This window comes from Primulina huaijiensis, chromosome 16, assembly GCF_012295235.1.
Source record: "Primulina huaijiensis isolate GDHJ02 chromosome 16, ASM1229523v2, whole genome shotgun sequence".
NCBI classification, from domain to species: Eukaryota; Viridiplantae; Streptophyta; class Magnoliopsida; order Lamiales; family Gesneriaceae; genus Primulina; species Primulina huaijiensis.
The window spans coordinates 12,933,981-12,957,392 of NC_133321.1; the positions used below are offsets into that span (position 1 = coordinate 12,933,981).

The 23,412-nt window shown below is 35.3% G+C and overlaps 2 protein-coding genes and 1 pseudogene across 2 annotated transcripts in view; 2 read left to right on the top strand and 1 right to left on the bottom strand.

Moving 5' to 3' along the window:
- Nucleotides 1-5,037: 5,037 nt before the first annotated feature.
- On the top strand, nucleotides 5,038-13,611 carry LOC140960816 (protein GFS12). The gene is made up of 16 exons (XM_073419096.1): nucleotides 5,038-5,327; nucleotides 5,436-5,524; nucleotides 5,763-7,883; nucleotides 8,030-8,357; nucleotides 8,456-8,671; nucleotides 8,810-8,882; nucleotides 8,981-9,186; nucleotides 9,269-9,331; nucleotides 9,666-9,871; nucleotides 9,967-10,078; nucleotides 10,528-11,049; nucleotides 12,161-12,444; nucleotides 12,519-12,762; nucleotides 12,847-12,920; nucleotides 13,044-13,179; nucleotides 13,267-13,611. Exons 1-16 carry the CDS (start codon nucleotides 5,196-5,198, stop codon nucleotides 13,414-13,416), a joined length of 4,956 nt encoding a protein of 1,651 aa, XP_073275197.1. The 5' UTR covers nucleotides 5,038-5,195; the 3' UTR covers nucleotides 13,417-13,611.
- Nucleotides 13,612-16,934: 3,323 nt separating this feature from the next.
- Nucleotides 16,935-18,010, top strand: LOC140961022 (uncharacterized; annotated as a pseudogene).
- Nucleotides 18,011-21,771: 3,761 nt separating this feature from the next.
- The window catches only part of LOC140961023 (uncharacterized), a 3,773-nt gene continuing 2,132 nt past the window's right edge, over nucleotides 21,772-23,412 (bottom strand). Inside the window, exon 4 of the mRNA XM_073419347.1 lies at nucleotides 21,772-21,801. Within this exon, the coding sequence (XP_073275448.1) occupies nucleotides 21,772-21,801 (30 nt within the window). The remainder of the gene's footprint in view (nucleotides 21,802-23,412) is intronic.

The window sequence follows — 23,412 nt, forward strand, 5'->3', positions numbered from 1 at the left end:
TATATATATCATCGGAAGGAAATCACGTTTGTGAATACTGATTGATGCAAAATTATTTTTCTTCATACCAAATCATTTGTTTATGGTTTGTATATTTCATAATCAAATATTATAAGTGATTAAATATAAGCACTAAAAATTATTGAACTGGAAGAATATTGATTGATGCCAAGCTAATTCTTGTTTTGAATTTGTTTTGATTAATCAAGAAATTGTTTAAGTTTATTTGTAATGTATCTAGGCCTGGTTCGGTACGGTATACCGATTTTTTTTAATAATACCGTATACCGTATCGAAATTTTTCGGTATCGAAAAATGAATGCCGATACCGTACCGAAATTTCGATATACCGTCATGTCGGTATACCGAAATTTCGATATGACATAAATTACATACCGTTCTTACCGAAAAAATTCGGTATACCGCAATTTCGATACGGTATCAGTATAATACCGTCTATACCGAAATTTTTAAAAAAAAATTGTTAATCTCATCACAATGACAACAAAATAATTTTATATAATAATTTTTCTATATTTCGATATATACCGAATTACCGAACATTTCAAAAACATATACCGATACCGATACCGATACCGATATTAACGGGATATCGAAATTTCGGTACGGTATACCGTACCGAAATTTCGGTATCCCGTTAATATCGGTATATGCTGTATATTTCGATATGGTATGCACGATATACCGAAATTTCGATATTTTTTCCCAGCTCTAAATGTATCAGGAAAATGATTTAATTTTCAATAGTACTCATGAACATAGTTTGTGGTGCTCATCAGAACTTAATTCAATATATTTGAAAAAATATTTTTCGGATATCATTTCCTATCAGAGGATATCAAATGTGTGGTCCCAATAATTTTCGAGTATGAGATCAGAATAAAAAAAATGACAAAAACTTGTGTGAGACGGTATTACGGGTCGTATTTTATGAGACAGATATTTTATTTTGTTAATCGATGAAAAGTATTACTTTTTATGCTAAGAGTATTACTTTTTATTGTGAATATCGGTAGGATTGACCCGCTCACAGATAAAGATTCGTGAGACTGTCTCACAAGAGACCTACGCTAAAAAAAATATTCTCAATTTTTATCGGGACGATGATCGACTAAGAGGGNATACGGTATACCGATTTTTTTTTAATAATACCGTATACCGTACCGAAATTTTTCGGTACCGAAAAATGAATGCCGATACCGTATCGAAATTTCGATATATCGTCATGTCGGTATACCGAAATTTCGATATGACATAAATTACATACCGTTCTTACCAAAAAAATTCAGGTATACCGCAATTTCGGTACGGTATCGGTATAATACCGTCTATACCGAAATTTTTTTAAAAAAATTGTTAATCTCATCACAATGACAACAAAATATTTTATTATAATAATTTTTCTGTATTTCGGTATATACCGAATTACCGAACATTTCAAAAACATATACCGATACCGATACCGAAAATTTTGACCGTACCAAAATTTTCGGTATCCCGTTAATATCGGTATATGCGGTATATTTCGATATGGTATGCACGATATACCGAAATTTCGATATTTTTTCCCAGCTCTAAATGTATCAGGAAAATGATTTAATTTTCAATAGTACTCATGAACATAGTTTGTGGTGCTCATCAGAACTTAATTCAATATATTTGAAAAAATATTTTTCGGATATCATTTCCTATCAGAGGATATCAAATGTGTTGTAAGGCCCGAGATTTTGATTACCGTAATCTGAGATTAATCTTAAATGATTTATTGATTAATCTCGGTAATTATAGACGGAAAGGATTAGACCGGGAAAGACAAGAAAAGACGTAAAATATGTGCGAGGATGAGCCCTCGCGCATATGCGCGACTCAGCCAGGCGCATATGCGCGAGGTAGGCAGAACATTGCGCGCATATGCGCGGCTTGAAGGCGCGCACATGCGCGAGGTGTCCAGTAGCCAAAGTGAATATCCAGAGAATCTCGCGCACATGCGCGGAAGCGAGGCGCGCATATGCGCGAGCAGTACGGATAGAAGAATGCCGAGACAGTAGGTCTCGCGCATATGAGCGGTGTTAGTGCGCGCATATGCGCGAGCAGTCCAGTAGTAAAATACCGGATAGACCTTCCGGTGCATATGCGCGGATTTTAAGCGCGCATATGCGCGCGACATGCAAAAGAAAAATAAGCCACTTGGTCTTGGAATGCTNTGTTTTGCTACGTTGTGATATATTTTGAAATTATGATATTGTCAGAATTGAACAGAATTCATGTATGATGTTTTTGACATAGTAAACATCGTAGAATCGAAACCGGACTGAAGAATAGATATCGTATGGAATTATTATGATTTTCGGAAGGAATTGACTGAGATTTGATATCAGATTTTTATAATTACTGATTATGAATTGAGATTTGATTATTGTTATGTGTTCTGGATTTACAGATCAGTATATAATTGAAGTCAGATCGAAGAACAGACTGTGTATGCAATTGATATGATTTTCAGAACTGTTATGATAGAGATTGTACTGAATTGAGAGTATGATCTATTATTGTTGAGAGTATGAATTATACCGATATTGATTATGAGTTCTGGTAGTATATCTGTGATGTTGAGATTGACGGGGTTATCGAGACTGTAGTGTTATGCCGTCGAAACATCCGTAAATTGATATTGATCAGATTCTGTAGTGATTGAGATTGTATCGTTGTATCGTTGATATTGACAGATTATATTGTGAGTATTGATCAGAACAGGTCTTAAATTGAGTTATATACTGATATTGTATCTATTCGATATTGTCATTGCCAGATTGGATATGGACAGAGTTGAATTCAAGACTTCGTCTTCGTCAAACGGAGAAGATAAAGGTATAAATTAATGTTGAGTTGGGATTGCACAACTCGAGTGAGGTTTGACTCAAGTTTCCCAAAATCACATACTTTACTTTATTGCATTGATATTTGCAATTAAATGAGATTGATATATTTGAATTATTGAGTTATGTATTGAGTCATAAGCGGATACCCCTAATTGTAAATGAGTAATCTTGTGACAGTAGTGCCGGATAGTGATGGAATCGTCACTGGCACCTTGCACATTGTCACATGATAGGATATTGGTGAAAATGCCAAAGTCTGTGACGGATAGGTCAAGACACCGGATGTTTGGTCATATCGAAGTGGATAGAATTGGAGTTGCTTCTATTACTGATGTTCGATATGGAAAGGGCCAAAGTCCGTGAATAAGAACGTACCACCACCCCGATCGGGAGTGTAGGTGGGTGTATGTTCTTACTCAGATCGGGATCCCTAGATTAGGACTGAGTCGAGTCTGAGTCTGAGAATCATGGAGAGTGATTCATTGATTGATATTGATTTATGTTCCTGATTTTGATAAATGTTTAGAATATGACTTTTTATTGAGACAGATATTTTATTTGGTTAATCGATGAAAAAGTATTACTTTTTATGCTAAGAGTATTACTTTTTATTGTGAATATCGGTAGGGTTGACCCGCTCACAGATAAAAATTCGTGAGACTGTCTCACAAGAGACCTACGCTAAAAAAAATATTCTCAATTTTTATCGGGACGATGATCGACTAAGAGGGTTATGAGACGGGTTCCTACCCTAATGTAGCAAAGTAATTCATTTTTATGCTAAAAAATTGCTTAAATCATGTGCAAAATAATTTCCAAAAAAAAAAAANAAAAAAATAGACTATATCAAATTCAAACCAGTTGTAAGTGAAAGATATTCAATTAGAGGCGTTTAAAGTTGTGTAAAAATAATTAATTATTTTAATTAACTCTCTACTTTTAATATTTGGGGAAATATTGTTAATGATGTCTGAGAAAATTGAGTAAGTTGGGTAGACAACAAATCAAACTGGAATGTGTCAAGGATGAGCACAAGTTGAGTGGTCTACACACACTCAAAAAATAAAATGTTAGTGGGACGTTGTAAGGTTTTCGATATGACAACTCCGACATTCAAGTCGGTACAATATTCATGCGAAGGAAAAAAATACTTAAAAAACAAGCATAAAGAATGTTTGTGAGAATGAATTCGACCATGTAAATATATTTATAAAATGCCAAAGTCAATGATCGTCTCGAGATAATCGAGCAGTGGCCCGATGCGTGGTATGAGATCATGGGGGGTCATGTGCCCCATGATTATAGATGAACTCAGTTCATCGTTGAAGGAGAATATAATTTCTGTATTAAATTTATTTCATAAGATTAATTTTTCTTTGTTAATATTATTTTGAATATTTAAATATGGTTTTGTCTTTCTAGATAATGTGATAATTATGTTAAAATTTTTGTGATATGATATATTTGTTTAAAAAGAGTTTGTTTCTAATAAACTCTTACTTTTCATATTGTGTAGGTTTCGTTGTTGATAAACCGTAGCGCTAAAAATAAGGGGATTCATCTTATGCAAAAGGGAATGATTTACGCAGCAGCATATACATACTCTTGCACATTTGTATGTCATAAGCTTTAGAGAAAATAATCTACAAGGTTGCTGCTAATCGAAAATTGCTGAATCCACGTGTTGCCGTGATTGTTGAAGACATCTGCAAACAACAAATATGAAGGAGTTGGCTGAAGATTTGTTTTTGTTGCTCCAGTTTTGATATCGTGTTTGCTTCCTTATATATTATTTTAATGTGATTCTTTGTTTTAGGAAGCATTTGATTTTTTAACGTGTTGAGAAAATTGGTTTTTGATTAAAATCACTAGTGATATTTTTTGTGTAAACTCGTTGATTTTCTAGTGATTATTTTTGCTTGCGCAAAATTTATTCTGTTCCATCATATTTACATAAAGTCAGTTTGTGTTACAAATTTATATATTCTGCATCATTGTTGTTTGAAATATTATAATATTTCACGTAATACTTAATTTTGATAAACACAAAAATATATGGTCACATACCCGAACTTGTAGAAATTAACAGTGATCTAATAGACTCCCGGATTGATGCATGACCGAAGTGGTTTAATCGATGACTCTAGCTCCTTATCTTTCTTCCCCGGGCCTTTCATCACCAATTGTAATTTAAAGGCGCGCAGTACAGACATCACGGAATATTTTCCAGCTATGGCAATAGAGAAGTGGCCCGTTTGATCAGTTTCCATTTGGATTGAAAGTCGACAAACGGAAATGGGAAGAGAAACAAAAATGTGCTTTGACTGTCTTCAAAGACGGGTTGAAGCTGATTATTCCGGCGAACTCAGCTTCGTTTATGGACTCTCCGATTCTCCTCTCCCCTTTGGTTCCTCTGCCGTTGTCCAGGTCCTCCTCATGCAAATCTTTATACGAAATCTACCCTTTTTTTGTGAAATACTCAATTCTTAATTGAATTTTTATTGGATTTTGGGGAAACGTAAAAATTGGATGCAGATGTCCGATTCTGGTGGAGCAGCTACATCGCAGCAATTAGTCCTGAGTTATGTACCTTATTGTGAAGAGGATTGCTTGTCTAAATACATGTATGTTTGATGTCTCTAACTTGCTACTTTACTTGCTTCTTTTCTGTGTTTTCGTGTTTTTATTCTTTTGAGGCAAGCAATGAAGCGTATAATTGTTGCATTGATGAATTCCATGAGCAAAAAATTATTGGCATACATAATGAGTATCAAGTAATGAAGTTGTAAATATGGCTTCATCCGCAATACAATCAGTTTTTTGTTAGTTGAGATGATGTAAATCTGACTTTTATTTTTCTAGTGACGAGTACAGTTCTGGTGAAGGTGGATATGATAACGCCGGAGAGAACATCATGCTTTCCAATTTGGAGCGGGACCAAGTAGAGTTCAGTGTTGGAATTTCCAGTGGTAAGAGTAATTCGTCAGCTACTACAACTCAATGTCGTGACAGAAACATGTTCATTAACGGGCTAAGGTGTGAAAAATGTAGACTTTCCAGTAGATTTTCTTGCTCAAGGACGATAGCTTCATTGGCTCCAACTGCTCGGATTGGCAAAGCATCCTCTGCGCTCTCTGAAGATCTTGCTTCAGATTTCTTATCTGGCGCACTTGAAGATCACATTTTGCATTCGATAAATCTTCTTATTGATGGAAAATCGGCGGGACATGAGAGTATAAACTTTCTTAGTTTGATTGGAATACCTTCATTTGAGGAGAATGGTTTTCCGGGATGCATACGGCATCCAAACATAGTACCCATTTTGGGAATCCTTAAGTCATCTAGTCATATCAATATAGTGCTTCAAAAGACGCCGTTTACCCTTGAAAACATAATGCACTATAGCCCAGACGCCGTAAAGTCTGATTGGCATGTGATATTTTTAATATATCAGTTACTTTCAGCGCTGGCTTATATTCATGGTTTGGGAATCGCCCATGGGAATTTATGCCCATCCAACATTATGTTAAATGATACAGGTTGGTGTTGGTTACCAATTGGTGGCAGTCAGTTACTGAACTCCGAGGTAAATCTGCATGAAGAATGCTACAAATGTTCTGCCTGTGGTTTTTGCTTCGAAGGATGTTTTTTTAGCACACTCTATGCTGATTTAAGTCTATCTGAATCTGTGGATTGGCATTCTAGTTTCCATAGGTGGTGGCTAGGAGAGTTGAGTAATTTTGAGTATCTTCTCATCTTAAACAGATTAGCGGGTAGGAGGTGGGGCGACCACACATTTTCTGCTGTCATGCCCTGGGTTGTAGATTTTAGTGTGAAACCTGATGAAAATAGTGATGTTGGATGGAGGGATCTAAGCAAAAGTAAGTGGCGCTTGGCAAAAGGTGACGAGCAGTTGGACTTCACTTATTCAACATCCGAAATCCCACACCATGTGTCAGACGAGTGCCTATCTGAACTTGCTGTTTGCAGCTATAAAGCTAGGAGGTTGCCATTGAGTGTCTTGAGAACAGCTGTCCGTTCAGTTTATGAACCTAATGAATATCCCTCTAACATGCAAAGGTTATACCAATGGACCCCTGATGAGTGTATACCCGAATTCTATTGTGATCCACGGATATTTTATTCCCTACATTCTGGCATGCCGGATTTGGCTGTGCCTTCTTGGGCGGGCACTCCAGAGAGGTTCATCAAGTTGCACAGGGATGCCTTAGAAAACAATCGTGTTTCATGTCAAATACATAATTGGATCGACATTACCTTTGGCTATAAAATGTATGGTGCGGCTGCCATTGATGCTAAAAATGTAATTTTGCCACCTTCCATATCCACAAAGCCACGGTCAATGGGACGCCGCCAACTTTTTACTCAACCTCACCCTCCACGTCAAAAAGTTACGGGAAAACTTTGTGGTAAGAAATATGGATATACTAAAGCAAAGAATAATGGGTGTAAGGATGCTCTACCCATTGAAACGGATAATTTACGGGAACTAGAAGAAGCAGCTCTATTCAGTGAGAAATCATGGCATTTATGTCCTTGTTATAATGATTACTTAAAAGACAGAGTGAAGGATGGTTTTTCTGAGAAGGAGCTGATGACGGATAGTATTGATAATATTTTATCTAGACAATCTGACTGGGTGAAGAACTTTGGTGCAAGCCCAAATGTTGATTTGAGTTATCTTCTTGAGTATCTTGAGGTTGATGATGACGGTTCTACTGGATTTCAGGAACTATTTCTTTGGAGCCAAACATTTACCTCGAAGATATCTTCTAAAAGTGCTGCAGATGACATGTTTGCTATTGGATGTATTTTAGCCGAACTTCAGTTGAGGAAGCCACTATTTGGTCTAAACTCATTAGATCTCTACTTGGAGAGTGGTGTCTTACCAAGTCCAATGCAAGAACTGCCTTATCACGCACGACTTATCGTTGAAACCTGCATTCAGAAGGACTGGAGCAGGTAAACTTTCTTAGCCTTGTAACCCCCAAGATTTCTGTTCATGCTTTTGAGCTCCATTCATTTCCTTTTCCTTTATAGATAAATATAAGAAATTCAGCTGCAGTCCACTTTATCTAAAAATCTTCTTTTCTTTTTAAAATAATCAGGAGGCCTTCTGCCAAGTGCATTTTGGAATCTCCGTGCTTCCCCAAATCAGTAAAGTCATCATATTTATTTTTGTCCTCCTTTCATCTTCTAGCAAATGACGCATGCCGTCTCCAGTATGCTGCTACTTTTGCAAAACATGGAGCACTGAAAGCAATGGGAGCATTTGGTGTCGAAATGTGTGCCCCTCATTGCCTACCTCTTCTAATGACTTCTACCTCAGATACTGAAGCTGAATGGGCTTATATGCTATTGTCAGAATTTCTGAAGTGTCTGAAGTTAGAGGCAATAATGAAACTTGTCGTGCCATCTATCCAGTCAATTCTACAGGCTAGTTGGTAACTTTGTTATTGTTTTTGGTGTTGCATGTTAAAACACATCCGTTTCTTTTATTTTCCTCTTCTCATTTCTTAAATACTTTGTTTTAGGTTTCAGGCCATTCGCACTTGAAGGTTTCTCTTCTTCAAGGTTCATTCATGCACGAGTTATGGAACCGAATCGGTAAACAAGCATATTTGGAGACAATACATCCCTTGATAATATCAAACCTGTCTGTTGCACCTCAAAAGAGCTCATCTGCTGCTGCCACAGTTCTACTCATTGGGTCTAGTGAAGAGCTTGGCGTGCCGATTACAGTTCATCAGGTTTAACTTTGTCGAAATTGTATGTTGTGCAATCTCAAAAGTTAATATTATTATGTGAAACAACTTTTATATTATAATTCTCTGAATGGTATTCTATCTGATTTTATATGCATTGGACTGATTGAACTAAATTTCCAGACAATTCTGTCCTTGATACTCTGTTTTGGAAAAGGGATTTGCAACGATGGAATTGATGCATTGGTTAGAATTGGTAGGTTCTATTTGGCTGAATAACTGGTATTTGAACACCCTTCTTGCAATTGTACCTACTCCCTTTTCAACTTCTGAGGTATTATAGTCGCTATTCAGGTGGACTTTTTGGGGAGAACTTGATCGTAAAACAGATTCTACCATTACTAAGAAGTGTTGTCCATTCTTGCACTGATACTTCATATGCCAATAAATCTGAACCCTTGCAAAGTTGGGGATCTTTGGCGTTGATAGATTGCCTGACAACATTAGATGGCATTGTTCCATCCTTGACAAATGATATTATAATTAAGGAGCTGACTGAGGTATAAAGTTATTTTGGACTCTATGATTGCATTGTATATCAAACTAGTATGGCTCCAATAATATACTTTCAAGCTTATGCAGGATAGAAGTTTCATGCATGTCAAGATTCTAATGCGGAGAGACCTGGAAAATCGGGTATATCAGGTATTTTTATTTTTAGGTCTTCAGCGCAATGTGGTTATGAAGATAGATTTGGGATATTTTGTGAAGCTCTTTCCCCCTTTTACCATTACCTGATTTACTCTCTCTCGCCCCCTCCCCCAATCTATTACGGTCCTCAGTTTACATATCATAGCCCAGCTAGTAATTCTGTTTGTGATGATTGAATCTTCTGGTTGAATAGTTATAAGTTGAAAAACGACGTTTGAAATCATGTTTACTAATGGACCAGACTTGTATTTTTTTGTTTCCTGTGCATCTGCTATTTTTTTAATGAATTAAGAATTATTGTGCTTACATGATTTACTTTATTTGCCAGACTAGTGCAAGGAGTCTTATCAGGATTTGCCAGCAGATTGGTGCCGATTTAACAGCAGTGCATGTTCTGCCGAAACTCAGAGAGTTATTTAGTGAGCTTGCTTTTTCAAATGAAAATGACAACCATGTCCATTTGGGTGGAAACCTGAAGGGACAGAGAATGAAATTCAGTAAGGAAGATGGTTTTGAAAGCCGCATGGACCTTGTGTATGTCTCTGTCCTATTTTATTCTTATTTTTAAGGTTTTGTATACCATTGCACATAAGCATTCGGTCACCACACAATTAAGGAACTCTTGGCAGGTTAATATTGTATCCTCCACTGGCTTCTCTGCTGGGAATTGAGAAACTTCGTCAGTGTTGTGCAACATGGCTGCTTCTTGAGCAATTCCTTCTACGGCACCAAAACTGGAAGGTATGATCCTTTTCACTCCCTCTGAGAACAGGCTGCTTTCCTTATATGAGAGTGATTCCATATGCACATATTTTACCTAAATCATGGCAGCGTCATCTGTTTTTCTTGCCAATTACGAGAACTTATTGACTTCAATTTGGAATTTATAGGTAGCTACAGTTATACTTGATGATTTTTATTTCATAATGAAAAGGAATGTATTATTATCCATTTTCCGACTACCATGTGGTCTAGATAGCAATCATGCATAACATAGCAAACCATGAAATTTTTCAAGTGCTAAGATGTAGTGAAATTTCAGATGAAAGAAAAACATTAAGTTCAAAGTGAAAAAGGAAACGTGAGGACAAATTTTATTAGCTTTACTGTGAGTGTATTAATTGCATCCGAAAATGTCCTTCAATTTTTAACTCTACAGTGCACCTTTTCTTTATCTGTTGTAACTTTAGTGGGAATATACTGGGGATCCCTCTCAAAGTGATTTGGAAGGTAAAAATGGTAGAAGATCTTCTTACGACAAGAACTCGTCATCCAACAAGATGCCTACCAAACTCTTACTCAATGGGGTTGGATGGTCAATCCCACAGTCACAGGGAAAAAGAGGCCCCAAAAATACCGTGCCGATTAAAAATTTGTCAGAGCATTACCAGAACCCTGTTGAGAGGCATGTGATAAGTTCTGCGTCAGAATTCCAGGAACCTTGGTATTGGTTCCCTAGTGCAGCTTCTAGTTTGAGTATTCTTGATTTCACTTCTCGTACAACTTTCCCAAAGGATGAACTCCCATGGAAAATCAAAGCATCTATTATACAATCTAGTCGTGCGCATCATGGAGCGTTGAGATCTTTTGCTGTTGACCACAATGAGTGTACGGTGTTCACAGCAGGAGTTGGACCAGGATTCAGAGGAAACATTCAGAGGTGGGAATTATCAACAGTTGATTGTGTAATGAGTTACAATCGCCACGAAGAGGTTTGCTTTAGTTTTTTCATGATTCAAATACATTTCTGGGTATTAGACAAAGAAAAAGAAAATATGTGTTAACTGATTTGAACTTAAGTTATCCTTGGAAGGAGACTTTCAAGTTTTGAGCTCACCAATAGTAACTTTTTACTTTTTACGTCTGGAGGACCGAAGAACTGTTATTTTAGTGTTCCCTTGTCTTCCTTTTGTTTTACATTTTCTTTTCATTTTATATTTGTTGAAAAAAATGATTAATGTTAGCTTTCATTTTCCTTGTGTAGATTATTAATATGCAAACTCTGGCAAAGCCTAATTGATGCTTTATTTTCTTATGTCCTGGGTTGGAGGGATAGGGAACTCCTATATTAATCTTGTTTGAATTTGTTGGAGACTGGCTGGGAATAAATTTAAAAATAACTTTGCTCTGGAAATGGTGATGAATCTGAGACATGAGTTGTGCACCGACCCACCTGTTCTCCCTCTTAAATATTTTTTTAACAAACAAAAAAAGGATAAGCTTACCCTTTCTGTTCAGTCTTTATTCTTTTCCTTCCATTTTTCTTCTGTACCAAATGCACTTTGCAAGTGAGCCCTTCCAATGACACTATCCGAGAAGTAATCTGATATGGAGAAGTACTTGTATCGTCTTCTTTATGCTACTATTTGTGTTTATGATATGTACATGATGTTATTTGACTATCAAAACATAATTTCAGATAGTATGCTTGAAAATAAGTTGATTACAGGTTTTTTCTATTTTAAAATTAACCACATGCTTATGGTGTTGTGTTATTCAGCCCTCTTTGTTCAACATGAGAGATGGGGTATGTTATTAATAATTACATTATGACAGTATTGTCCGTGTATATGTTAATTTTGTTGCAAGCCAAAAGCCATTGGATATTTTGCTATGTCCGTAGTAAAGATTGGAAATCTCCATCTTTTAACTTTAACAATGAATAAAAAATATTTTGATCGATTCATGCTTACATTCAGTACACCTCATTTTATTGCTTTGTTTATTGTAGGAGGATCTAGTTTTTTCATGTGTCTTTGCTACACTATTACTCTCTACAAATAATATTTGTGGATCCCTCTCTAATTTCCTCTTTATTGTCAGGTTGTAAATGATATTCGTATTTTAGCATCCTCTGGAAGGGTAGCTTCTTGTGATGGAACAGTTCATATATGGAATGGACAAACAGGAAAGATAATTTCTGCATTTTCTGAGAGCTCTTTAACATCCACACGCCGAATCGATAGAGATGAAGACAATATGCTTCATTTTAATCCATCACCAAGTGGAATGATTAGTAATGTGTTCCACGGGAGTTTGTACACTAAAATAGATTACCTGGAATTCATTGATAGACTTGTAGTGGGTACTGGAAATGGATCTCTCAGGTGACTACATTTTACAAGTTGACCATATCTCATAAGCATTTGTGTTTCTTAAAAACTATCTTCATGTTGCGCAGATTCTTTGATGTCAATAGTGGTCAGAAACTTCACCTTTGGAGGGGAGAACCCACTGATTCTAGTTTCTCTCCTCTAATATCATCCATCTGCTCATCTGGTTCTGCAAAATTGCATCCGGAGGACAATGTTGCTTACCCCTCTTGGATTGCAGCTTCATTCAGTACTGGCTATTGCAGCCTCTTTGACATGAGAAGTGGCAATATTATTTCGTCATGGCAGGCTCATGATGGATATGTGACTAAGGTAATCTAAAAATAATTGGGATGAAAATGATATTGAAAAATGCATAGCTTTACAATTTACATTCAATTTTTCCCATTCTGGCAGCTTGCTGCAGCTTCAGATCATCTCCTTGTCTCGAGCTCTCTTGACAAAACCTTACGAATTTGGGATCTGAGAAGGTTCTTTTTTTAATACTGTTGCTTCGAACTGGCAAAATTTGAGTAGATTACTGAATTTATGTAGATTGAAATCAACTGAACAGGATTACTATTGTATGATGGCCCTTTTGACATTTTTAACAGGAATTGGGCATCAGAATACACTGTTTTCAAAGGTTATGGTGATAGCGTCTCTGGTTTCTCAGTGTGGGGGAAAAATGTGATCTCTATATGCAAAAACAAAATTGGCTTATGTTCTTTGGCTAGCACTGCAGATGAGGTACATCTCTTTCTCTATCTCTGAGTGTTTTTGTGTTGTCCCTGAATGTATCTATTGAGGCACATTTATGTTTTTACCATGGCATAGGATGGGCAGTTTCGTGTCATACCTCAAAATCTTTATATGGCGGATGGGGAATCAAAGAACTTGTCTATGCTATCAGCCATTTCCATTTTACCTTTTTCACGCCTTTTTCTCGTTGGAACCGAGGATGGCCATTTCAAAATTTGTTGGTAGTCTTGGCAAATGGCAACCTCTCTCTGCATGTATAAATGTAAATGGGCATATACTTAATTAATTGCAATTTACAAATCATGTGTTCAACACTCGCATTGTTTTGTCCGTCTGTGTATGACTATTGAAGATTCGAACCTCCATTATCGATGATTACACTAATTATTGGTTATACACAACATATCCTTTTCTTTTTTACCATTATACTTTATAGATTCTTGCACTTGTGCTCTTCTGCGAGTGTGACTTATGATCATTTATTCATGTGCTTTAACAGTTATGGTAATGTTTTAAACTTCATGGAAGAGCATAGCATATGATGCTTTGTGTTCTTTCTTTCTTATCAACTTTACCAAAAGTGACATATTAAAGTTGTGCATAAAGGGATGGATTTGATATGGAGGACGGATTTATACAATGGATTTCAAATGGCACTCATCTCGTGTGAAAAAAGAATAAAAAAAAATTAGAATTAAAATTAAGCAAGAGATTAAAAATAAAAAAAATTGAAAAAGACTAAAACATAAATTTAAAAATAAAAAACACCAAAACATAAATAAAAAAAATACCATTATGCAATTTTTGAGGATATCATTCATAAATTAAACAAATAAAAAAGGACCAAAACATAAATTAAAAAACAAAAAAGACCAATATGTAATTTTATAGATGACATTTTTGTAATTTTTGTCATCCTCCAAAACCATCACGCAATATCCATTATAGAGATTCAAATTAAAGATGCATTAGACGAAAGTTCATCCTCTGTAACAGAGGATGGTTGGAGATGATATCAGATTACAGATCAAATTCAGGGTTGTGAGAGGATCGTGATCCCAAGAAGTTTTCGAACTTTCAACTACAGATTCAGGGGTGTGTTGGGTATTATGCGGAAAAAGAAGTCCAAACAAAGGGTTACTAGAGGGCAAGAAGGTCACTGAAGCATTTTCAGTATAGCCCGTTGATGGAAATGGAGGGTTCTGTCTGAAACATTTCTATGAAAACGACAGCACATTTTTATTCTATACGAGGGTATGAAAGTCATTTCATATTTATTTATTTATTTATTTTAAAAAAATAGAGACTAGGGCAAATGAACAAAAGTTTTGAAATCACTAGGACATATTAACTTATTTATTTTACATAGGGAAATTTGTGACAATTAGAATTTTCACAGGGATTTTCCCTCACTTTTCCATGTAGTGATGAAAATTAAGGTTTTTCAATTGGATTTCCTGCACTAATTATTTTGGTGTGTTGGTGAAACTCTTTTCAAAATCTCAATAATATACCTTAGTTAAATTCAATAAAAAATTTTTTTGACATTTTATTACTACTCAATATCTCTTTCTAAATCATTTTCAAATATTGAAAAAAATTAGATTAGATATATGTAATAATCTTCATTTATTTTTTTTAAATTCTCATAAATATCCCTTGTCGGTCTTACATTTCTTTATTAATTTCGATCATATATCACTGATTTTGTAAAATAACTTAATTAAAATAAATATTATATATATATATATATAATTCATAATATTAATGTACTATTTTCAATCACACAACGCATGTGTCTGATCAATAGTAGTAATTATTGGTCGTATTCTGACAAATATTGAAACAAATAAATAAAAAATCTTCTATGAAATTTTGTTTTAATTATTGTATTTCCTTGTAAAATGAACTCTATTAGCAAGTTAATAAATATTTACAGGAATAACATTAAAAAGTTTGGAAATTCAAATAAAAGATAAAATAATAAAAATGAATAAAATTAAGAGACTAGCTGTAATGCCCGAGATTTTATCGTGTTAATCGGAAAGGATTAATGGATTAATTGATTACTTGATGTGCTTATAGACGGGTCACAACGAGACTATATTTGGAAAGGCCTGATGATTGCATATGTGACTGACAGTAGACTTCGCGCACATGCGCGGCAGAGAGGCGCGCATATGCGCGAGAGACCAAGCGCGAAGGCAGAGGACCTCGTGCATATGCGCGAGGAGGTGAGATGCACAAGTGACATTTCCAGAGATTTGGGCGCACATGCGCGGATGAAGGGCGCGCATATGCGCGAGCTGCCGAGAAGGTTATCTGCCGAGACAGTAGGTCTCGCGCATATGCGCGGGGCTTGGGCGCGCAGCGAGTCATGCAAAAGGAAAATTCGACACTTGCCCCATAACCATGCAACGTGTGTGTGTGTGTGTGTGTGTNTATGATATTGTCAGAATCAAATATGAATCATATATGGTGTTTCTGATACAGTAGACCTCGTATAATTGAAGTCAGATCGAAGAACAGAGTGTGTATGTAATTTTTATGATTTTCGGAGTTTATTGGATTGAGATGCGATATCAGATTTGTATTATCGTTGAGATTATGAGTTGTACCGTGATTGATTTTGAGTTCTGATAGTATATCTGTGATGTTGAGATTGACGGAGTTATCGAGAATGTATTGTTATGCCGTCGAAACATCAGTAGATTGGTATTGATCAGATTCAGTATTGATTGAGATGGTATTGTTGTATCGTTGGCATTGATTAGATTATGTTTTGATTTGAGTATTGATCAGAACAGGTTTTGAACTGAGTTATATACTGATATTGTATCTATTCGATATTGTCACTGCCAGATTGGGTATGGACAGAGTTGAATTCGAGACTTCGTCTTCGTCGGACCGAGAAGATAAAGGTATAAATTAATGTTGAGTTGGGATTGCACAACTCGAGTGAGGTTTGACTCGAGTTTCCCTAAATCACATACTTTATTTTATTGCATTGATATTTGCAATTAATGAATGAATTGATATGCTTGTTCTATTGATTTATAGATAGCATGTATTAAATGATTGGTCTTATGATAGAAGGGCCGGATAGTGAGGAATCGTCATTGGCCCATTGCACTTTGTCACAGGATAGGAATATGACGGACGTGCCATAGTCTTTGACGGATATGTCAGGACATCGGACGTTTGGTCATATCGAAGTGGATAGAATTAGAGTTGCTTCTATTACTGATGTTCGATATGGAAAGGGCCAAAGTCCGTGAATAAAAACGTACCACCACCCCGATCCGGAGTGTAGGTGGGTGTATGTTCTTATTCAGATCGGGATCCCTAGATTAGGACTGAGTCGAGTCTGAGTCTGAGAATCACGGAGAGTGATTCATTGATTGATTTTGATTTATGTTCCTGATTATGGTACATGTTGGAATATGATTTATTATTGATAGTGAATCATGTTATGAATCTCTGTTATGAATATCTGTTATCTGCTTTTATATTGTTTTATATGATTGCATGTATACATGGTTTATACTGAGAATATAATTCTCACCGGAGTTATCTGACTGTTGTCTTGTTTGTATGTGTGCATGACAACAGGTGGGACAGGATCAGGGTCAAGAAGAGAACGAGGCTGGACTAGTTAGCATGGAGATCCGGACTTAGAGGCAGATTAGGATTCAGCGCTGACACGTAGTTGAACCCTAGTATGATAAGAATGTATTTAGTACATGACTTGTACTTTTATGTTAATATGTAAATTAGATTAATTTACGTTACGTTTCCGCATTTATAATTTAGGGAAAAAAATTTTATGTCCCACATTACTTAATTGTTCATTTGATATTAATAACGATTAAGGAAATGATTAGTGTTCGGGTCCCCACACTAGCAAACCGAATCATTTGGGATTTTAGTAGGCGACGAGTCATATACATATCGAACTTAGATGGATTTAGAGAATACATTCACTGAGAATTTATATTATGACTGAGATACAAATATAACTTACCAAAAGTAAATATTTCAAAGAAATTGAAGAAAAATAATAATCAAAGTTATGATCAGAAACGATTGATGTACTTCAAATATTCTCACAAGTATCCTATGATTGATTGAATGAATGATTTATTAATTATAGTTATGTGTTTAGATTCTAGTTAATAAATCACCCATTTAATTTGTTGTGCTTTAACAAAAACATATTGCAATGTACCTGCTTTGGTATATCGAAGATCCCCGCACTACAAAAAAAATTTGGTCTTACCAACGAACCTTAAAACCGTCTGTAAAGTCAGCGTCACTAATTATTGATGAAGGAGATACTTTCTATTTCCATGGCCGAAATTTAAGGTGAAGATTTCTGCTTAGACTCTGATTCCAATCTTCACATCAATGCTCATTTCATCGGCAAAAGGAATCCTAACTTAAAGAGAGACTTCACTTGGGTACAATCCATTGGCGTTGATGTTCGATAGCCATAAAAATCTTGTAGCTGCACAAAAAACATCGACATGTATGAGACCATAAGGTAGATCATCTGGTCAAGGTAGTCTCTCCCCCAACCGTCGCAGATTCCAGTGACATGATGAAGGAACTCTCCGACACAAATGGTGTTGTTATTGAAGTGGCCGATAAGCTAAGAATAACTGCACATGTTGTCCCAATTACAGCTCAAGAATCTGAAGTGCATGGCTATGGCATAAATGATGATGATTGTTTTGCAATTTTGGAAACTTCCTTCAAGTTGTACAACCTGAGTGAAACGGTTGATGGCGTCCGGGACATGCATATATNGATGGGATGAGTGACACAAACTGTGGCGTATCAAGATTCCACTGTTGCACAATACCAGTGAACAATATGGTGAAGATAATACAGTAGAAGAAAGCTTAAAATAAACCAAACCGAGACCTGTACGTGTCAGAGTAGGTGTCCGACAAGCCAACTTATGGCTCCGGGTTTATTGAATCTGATGTAAAACAATCTTTATTTTAATAATATTTTACGATTTTATTCGATTATGACATTATACTTTATCTGTATATCAATGTAAGCTGCATAGATATAGTCCTTGAATATACAATATGTATCACGAGGTCTGCGTCGCAACGTAAGATCATGGAACTCATTAAGAAGTGTACCGTATATTCTAAACAGGTTCCTAGTCGAATCAGCAGCCTAAAACAAGGATAAAGGTCGCTTGAGCTCGAGACTAACATCTGTGGTGTAAATGTCATGTTTCATTGGCAAGGGCATGAAGATATACATTCACAAAGATGGGTGATCATATGATGATGCATTGAACAACATTCCCTCGAACTATCCAAGTGGTTCTCACTTATCGAGTGGAATAGTCTGTAGTTATGGTTGTACACCATTAGTCCTTTGACCTGGGACAATGTAGAGGCTATACGTACTAGCATGCACTTTGATACGTTTACCGACTCCATTGAAGGTCATCAGGTGGCGAGGCTGGGTGTAGTTTCGAAATACGTAGGAGCAAATGCATGTAGTCAGGGATTTCCGTTCGCCTACGGGTGAAGATATCCTATGTGATCTGAAGAGTTAATAGTTCAAGGAGTATCTGGCCAGAGCAAAAAATGTGCTCTAGGGAAAGATGTTTTTCTAGTTGCACATATCATGACATTGTTAGTACTCAAAGATGAATCACATCGCTATCGAATTCATATGCAACTCTCAATATACCAATGGTTGTAGATTCGATCGGGATATATGTGCTGAAAGGACCGTACTGTACGCTAATCATGACTAAAGGTTCTTGTAGGCACTATCAGTGATACCTATGCGATCATGGGACGATGCTACTAGACGCTCTTACCATGATCCGATGGGTGCAATCAGAAATGAGTTCTGACATTCTTGATCAAGGTGTTGATGGAAAGAATGAGGCTAACTAGGGTAAGCTCGAATAAGAATAAATGTTATTGTGAATCACATGGAGATGTGAACCCACGGCTAGCTGTATCCCTGAACCATCGAGGGTCACACAAATATCGGATTCTGTGTTCCCGTTAAGATAACCATATTTCAAGGAGTTGGAATTTTGCGACTATAATTTGATAGAGATCAAACAGGAAGCCTATAAAGGAGTTTTTGAGCTGATTCCGTATGATAGAAGATATGGAAGTTAGCATGATTGCTAATTGAAGAAGGAGAGTGGAATATCCTATCTTGTGAAGGAGTTCACTAAAATTGACAACCGCCCAATATGGTAAGTGAAAATTTCGATCTTTGAAATTTTCGATTTTCATTATATGAATGAGACTTGTATTCTTGATACATCGACGCTCTCGGATCGTCGATTGATGTTATAATGAGTTCGGAATCATTTATTTTGTGAATTGAGAATTTACTAATTAAATGATTGTGCTAGTAGTGATGATTAATAACATGCACAAATTCCCATAAATGTTCTAGAAGAGTCTAGAATTAAATTATCTAAAGAGTTAATTTTATAAATTAAATAATGATTTAATTAATGTAAATATACATGTATATATTTTATATGGTGATATAAAATATGTGTATATGATATTAATATATCATGTATTACTAAAAGCTAATAAAATACATTATATATATTAATTATATGGGAGTTTTAATATAATGATATATGAAGAGTTCTTATGTGAGAGGGACTCTTAATTGAATTAGAAGTCAACATCTACATTTACACCATATGGGGTTAAAAAATAAAGGGAAAGTTTTGCACACAATATTGCACAAAAAAACACAAAGAAAATTCTTTTCTCTCCCTCCCTCGCGGCCAAGTTAAAAATTGGAAGCAAAATATTTCATATAATCAATTTTGGATTATTGACTTAATTAGCTTCAATAAACATTGATTAAGAATTAATAAATCCTTCTCACCTCAAAAAGCTCTCGGCCAATATACAAAAAGGTTGGGAAAATTTCAGCCATGTGATTTTCTTCCACGATCGCGTCCTTGCCACCGCACCGTCTCCGAATTTTGGAAATTCAAAGGCTACATTCTCAACGCACAAATAGCTTGCGATTTCTAGTGCAGTCCAAGCGAGGACCAAAGTTTTCGATCGTGGACCAATTAGGCGATCAAAAGAACAAGCCGTTCGTAGGGATTTACAAGAAGGGCTATCTCCGCGTAAAAACCGGAACAGTTTGGAGTCTAGCGTTTTAAACGCAAAGGTATGATTCTAAAATGCCCTATGAATGGTTTTAAACACACGACGCCTAAACAAAAATTTTAAACTTCCGCTGCATCTTAGGTGCGAGAATACGATATCCCAACAGTACGAAGTACAATGTCCTTAAAACAAATTCGTCCCCTCCGGTATGTGCTTCAAGGATGAACTTGGACGTCTGTTTCCCAGGATATTATGAAACAACCAGTAGTAACATAGCACGAGGCACAACTATAGTGAACTGAACTCTTTGTTTCTGCTGTTGCTCCTATGCTCTTCCTCGTGATAAAGTACGATGTCCCAACAGTACGAAGTACAGCTGGAGCACCAACAGTTAGGGGTGAGCAAGATCTCGGTTAAACCGAAATAACCGATCGAACCGATCAAATTCGGAAATTCGGTTCGGTTATTTCGGAAATTCGGTTTTGAAAGCTTAAAAAATCGGTTAATTCGGTTCGGTTTCGGTTTTCGTAAAAAAAAATCGGTTAACCGAATTAACCGAATAATAAATTAATTTTTTTTAAAAAAATAGATTTATTATATAATTTATAATATTTTTAATGTTTTTATATTTAATTTTATATTTTTTAAAAAAATCGGTTAATTCGGTCACCGACCGAATTAACCGATTTTAATTCGGTTAATTTGTGATCGGTTATTAAAACTAATTCGGTCGGTTCGGTTATCAAAATAAAATTCGATTCGGTTCGGTTACTGACAATTCGGTTCGGTCGGTGACCGAATTGACCGAATGCACACCCCTACCAACAGTTGGCCATCTACAAAGCCAAAGGTTGGTCAGATGGAGCACCAACAGTCAGTCCAGCTAGAGAGTCAGGTAGATGGAAGGTCATCCAAAATTGAATTTCCGAAAATAAAAATAGCAAAAACGACAATTTTGCCTTGATCGGTCCGGCATTCGACGCACCCAAGTTGCACTCGTACACAATTCAAGCCATTTCCAGTGCAAATCGGCCCCATGATTTGCACCCCCCCTCCCCTGCGCCGACGTGCTCGAGAAAGAGCCTCTTAACTAATTATTGTTACACCTTCACAAAGTGCAGTTCAATATAAGCTCACTAATCCTATTATTATTTTCCTACTCATATAAGCCTAGCTAGTCTGATATTCCATTCAAAATGAACAAGTCCAATAGGCTAATGCTCTAAGTCCAACATCCACAAGTCTCCCGTTCTAAGGGGAAATGTTGGCCGGAAGCTGACTTCAGAGGAATTCAAGTGCAATGGTGGAAGAGGAGGCCGGGAAGGGAATGGTCTGTAAACGCTATAATATAAACCTTCCAAGCTCGAGGGTCTGCTAAATATACATATGCTACTAATTACTATTATATTATCTTGCTTGGATCTTGTTACTTGTCCTATAACTATTGGATGTTCGAACTGAAATTTGTTACCTATTCGAAAAAATTTTACTAAAAAATTATGCAGTTAATTTGGATTTAGATAAAAAAAAAAAAAAAAAAAAAACATCAAACAGTCAAATTCCGACGAAAAGATAAATAAAATTGCAAAACAAGAAAGAATTTTTTTTTTTAAATGAAATAACAATGAAATATGACTAATCAAATTACTAATATCAAAATTTGACCAACTTACGGAAGTCCAAAGAACGATATATATAGTTAAAGATTTTTATTATATAATAATTTTATTTGTTTTAATTTAATATGCTACAATCTTAACTAAAGAATTTTGATAAATTAAGGCCGAAAATCAATACGTAATGATCTAAATAATAATAAAAAAATATAACAATCTCCTCTCTCAACTAAAAAATAATAATTAAAAATTCAATTCCTGTAAATGTGATCGAGGAGTGGTTGCTAAAATTAAAAACTTTGACAAACAATATATAAATATGTGGTGGAAAATAGAAAAGCATATACCATTTTTGTTTTGGATGGAATATACCATTTTAAATAAGAGTAAAAATGTCTAAAGAAATGAAAAATTAGTGTTGAAAATTAATATTTTAATATTGAATATTTGAATATTGAATGTTGAAAATTAGGTGTTGAATATTGAAATTTGTGTGTGATGATGAAGGTAATGATGTAATTTATTTTTGGATTATTTGTAAAAATTTTCTATAAATAGATTTCTCATTTCTGAAGAAAATCACAATTGAGTTGAGAGAAAAATATTATAAAGTGTGTAGTGTGATAATTTTGAGAGTTTAAGATTTTTACTTTTTACCGTAAATTTTTAATTTTTCACAACACTTTATCAGCACGAAGCTCTAAAAGTCTTCCATATTTTTCCAAACTCCAAAACAGAAGAAAAAGGTAACAAAAATAATAATTTTATTTTACTGTTTATTTATTTATTGTGTATATACTTAATATATAATATAATGTTATAATAAAATAAATTTTTCAAAAACTTGTTATAAATCTTGGGAGGATGTTAAGACGATATCCCACACTCCCGGTAAGAGATACGACAAGTATAAAAGTCTATAAAGTTTTTAAACAAAATATCTTATGACACCTCATTATAATATTGTGATATGATATACATAACTATTTAAAACATTACTAATATTATATACACCATATTATTACCATAAAATTATACAAATACATACATTTATTTTCTTGTACACCAACGGTCATAAACGGTAACAAAATGGCTAGTTTTTGCCCTATAAATATGATCTCACAAACACATTCAACCACTCTAACTTTCTCTTCTTCTCTAAAATTATTCTTCATCAAATTTCGAAGAAAAAAAAGATGGCTTTCACAAAGTTATTTTTAATTACTTTGGTTATCATACTCAAGAGTCTTGTATTTATCGAAGATTATCCTCCTCGTGTGTTTTCTTTATTTNGAAGATGGCTTTCACAAAGTTATTTTTAATTACTTGGTTATCATACTCACGAGTCTTGTATTTATCGAAGATTATCCTCCTCGTGTGTTTTCTTTATTTTTACGAATGCTTGTACTTGTTGTTTATCGATTACTTTGTATTGCAATATTCATTAACTAATAAAATGCATCATA

Coding starts and splice junctions, on each gene's coding strand:
- LOC140960816 (XM_073419096.1), top strand. CDS start 5,196: ATGGGAAGAGAAACAAAAATGTGCTTTGACTGTCTTCAAAGACGGGTT. Junction 5,328..5,435: donor GTTCCTCTGCCGTTGTCCAG/GTCCTCCTCATG, acceptor AATTGGATGCAG/ATGTCCGATTCTGGTGGAGC. Junction 8,883..8,980: donor TGATGCATTGGTTAGAATTG/GTAGGTTCTATT, acceptor GTCGCTATTCAG/GTGGACTTTTTGGGGAGAAC.